Source organism: Medicago sativa, chromosome 6, assembly GCF_051527215.1.
Source record: "Medicago sativa cultivar Bolivia chromosome 6, Bolivia_mono, whole genome shotgun sequence".
Taxonomy (NCBI): domain Eukaryota; kingdom Viridiplantae; phylum Streptophyta; class Magnoliopsida; order Fabales; family Fabaceae; genus Medicago; species Medicago sativa.
In genome coordinates this window covers 844,636-848,056 of record NC_140754.1, presented here as the reverse complement: position 1 = coordinate 848,056, position 3,421 = coordinate 844,636, and the positions used below count along the sequence as shown (strand labels likewise).

The window sequence follows — 3,421 nt, the reverse complement described above, 5'->3', positions numbered from 1 at the left end:
AAGATAACATACATAATTTGGGTTGGTTATCACGCATGAAATTTATTGTTACGTGCATGATCAAAATGTTGTGTGTTTAAATATTTGTAAATTTATCAGAGTTCTATTATTTGTAAGGTAAATTCTAAATAGTAAATACTTCACTCATTTAATCTCCATCTCCATTAACTAAATGTTAATTGAATTCCCGCCCACATGCGCAAAGAGTCCAATTCTCTATCACTTGGATGAATCTGTTGTCTGTAAGATACACATATTTATATTTTTTTTTTCTAAGCAAGGAGTAATGGCAGACATCGGGAGGAAACACCGACATCTGGCAGACATCAGGAGGAAACACCGACATACCGACATACTCCGTCCTATGCCGCCAAACTCTAAAATTTTATTAAAAAAGGAAAAAAATATACAAGAAGATGGGGGCTAGACCAAAACCCTCAGAAGAAAAACAAACAAAAAAATGCTGAAATAAACTACTACAGACTAAGAAAATATGTAGTTAAACAAACTAACTCCACGAAGAAATCTATATGCAACTGACAATCAGCCGGAAGAGTTTCTAACCAAATAGAACTTTGAATCCCATGACCCATATTCGCCAATAACATAATCATTTGGAAGATGGAAGACCACCCTTTGCCCGGGTTTGATAGGGCGTGCCAGTGATTTGCTTTTTACGATTTTGCTTCTGCGCCTTGGTAAGAACTTGAGTGAAGCCTTCATCAGCCATTCGTTGATCATATTCACGGATTCTGGCCCATAAATCAAGACCATTTTGAATGTTCCTGCTAACATGTTGTTGTACGGGTAAAATTACCTCTGCATCATTTTGAGCAGTGTCCTCGTTGTTATTATGAGTTGTGTGCTGAATTTGTGGTACAGAATGCTCGGATGCTGCAGCATTGGAAACTTGCTCTATGTTTGCAACATCAGTTATCTCTTCCAATACATGTACGGAGGTGCTAGGTAGGCAATCCTTAATTTTCTGCCAAAAATCAAGATCATGTTGAATTCGAGGATTAGGATGTGTCATTCCTTCCTCTTGGACAATTCGGTTGTTGTTTGTATTCTCCAGTTCTGCACCGTCGTTGTCAACAATTTGGGCAGTTGGTGAGACCTCCCTGTTAACAATGTCGACCTCAGTGTCTGTACCTTCAGTGATATGCACAGCTAGTGTGTCATGCTGCCATACCAGTTTCAGTTTCCACAAGATCAGTTGCTGAAGCTTCTTCAAAATTTGGAATTTCTACACTGTCAACAACGTTTCCAACATTAGAAACAGGCAACGAATGTTGTACCATAACTTCCAATTCCTCCTCATCAGTGGGATGTTCCTCAATGTGCTCTTCAAGGGTCGCCAATTCTAACACGGGAACGGCCGACTTAGGAAGCGTACCTTGAGGGATAACATCTGTGACATTTTTCTGAGCAAAACTAAAGCTACTGATTGATGTATTGATTTCTGCCGTACCTGCAGTAGCATTATTCAACACATCCGAAGTTGGAACTTGTTTAACCACATGGACATATTGACTAGAAGAAGAAGCCCCTTTATCACCGCGAGGCTGGTGTGACACATTCTTAGGACCGGCTGCCACCTTGGCTTTACCACGATTCTCCTTATTAATATCTGGGTGCAGCCACTTACATAATGTTACGTCGTTCCCGATAACATAGCAATGATGACAAAAAAAGGGGACGGCGTTCATATTGTACATCCACTTTGAAGGCAAAACCCTCTCGTTCGACAAGAATTGAAAAAGATTTATTGTATAAAAAATAAGACTTGTTTTAGGTTTCGCTTTACGGAATTGTGAATAGTTTAATCCAAGAAAAATTAACCACATGTACTAATTTAAAATTTTAAGTAAACTCTAGTGTGGAATTTGTCTAGTGATAAGCAATTGATATTTGCCCATAATTTAGCAAAGACGACCATATTTTCAACAAATTTTCAGATCATAGTTGATATACCGCATTGTATTGAACACATTATATATGTGTGTAATTTAATATTATTACCAAAAAGAAGCTACTCAATCACATACAAAAGATAGATAAATGAGCTAAAATAAAAGTATAAGTAAAGACTTATTTTTAAATTAGGCTAAATTGCATATTTAATCCCTTAATTAATTTGTGAGTTTTATTTTGATCTCCTAATTGATAAAAGTTTGTTTTTGGTCCTTTAATTTCATGTCTTTTTGTCAATTTGGTCCTAGTCCGTTAATTTTAATCTAAAATGTCTAAAGTGGACCAACATTGTAGGTGGTCCACCATAGACCTTATTAATTTATTTAATTTTAACCATTTGATTATTTTGAAACAAAATAGACCCTTGAATCATGCAAGACCATAAAATGTAACAATGACTCATCAACACATAACCTTTCATTCCTTTTCTTAATCCTCATCCTTCTATTTCTCCTTTATCTTCATCAACTTTAACATAAATAATTCCAGAAGAAAAAAAAAAACTCAGATGGACCACCTGCAATATTGGTCTATTTTATTTGTCAAATTTTTTTTTGGTCTATTTTAGAGATTTTGGATTAAAATTAATAGACGGTGACCAAATTGGCATACGGTGATGGAATTAAGGAACCAAAACGAAACTTTTATTAATTAGGGGACAAAAATGAAACTCACAAATTAAATAAGGGACCAAATATGCAATTTATCCTATAAAATAATAGCAAAGATTTGTTTGAAGGAAATCAATTAATAGAAAATACATTATATTAAAATTGTTTCAAAATATATATTTTATATAAATAAAATAAAATTAGGTATAACTCACTGAGACATTATGTCTCATCCCAATCCTTATTTGTTTCAGATAAACAGGTTGGATGGCAAGCTAGTAGCCGAATGAATGTTTCAGCAAGTGTTCGTTCCCGCTGCAGGATGATATGGATATGCAAGGACGCATTTACTATGTATTAGAAAAGTTGAGTTGTATTATTATTGTACGAACGCATATTGTTGAATAAGATATTCATTCAAAGTTTTAATGTTGTAAATTTTAGGCTAAAGTGCACTTTTCCCCCCTTAACTTTCAAAAACTTGCAATTTCGGCCCCCTATATACAAAAACTACAATTTTGGCCCTTTAAGATTTAACCCCTTTACAACAATAGTCTTTTTGGTCAATTTTGACCAAGTCAACGCATACATGGCATGCCACGTGTGTAAATAATGAATTACAAAAAATAAAAAATGACACAAAATCATTTTATAAATTAAATAAATAAAAACAGATATTAAATAATAAAAAAATCATAAAAAATTTAAAATTAAAAGGAAAAGAAAAAGGAAGGGTCCCCAAAATCTGAAAAACAAAACACTTCTCTTCATCCTTATTTATGTGTTCATCCCCAAAATCCAAATCTTAAAAAAACTTAGGGTCTTGCTAACCAATG

General features: G+C 34.2%; 1 protein-coding gene across 1 annotated transcript; it reads right to left on the bottom strand.

The window, feature by feature from the left end:
• Positions 1–610: 610 nt before the first annotated feature.
• On the bottom strand, positions 611–1,709 carry LOC146911866 (uncharacterized). Its single transcript, XM_085717899.1, has 2 exons — positions 1,193–1,709; positions 611–1,146 (listed from the first exon to the last, which is right to left on the bottom strand). The coding sequence occupies exons 1-2, from the start codon at positions 1,707–1,709 to the stop codon at positions 611–613; spliced, it is 1,053 nt and encodes a 350-aa protein (XP_085574025.1).
• Between the last annotated feature and the right edge of the window lie 1,712 nt (positions 1,710–3,421).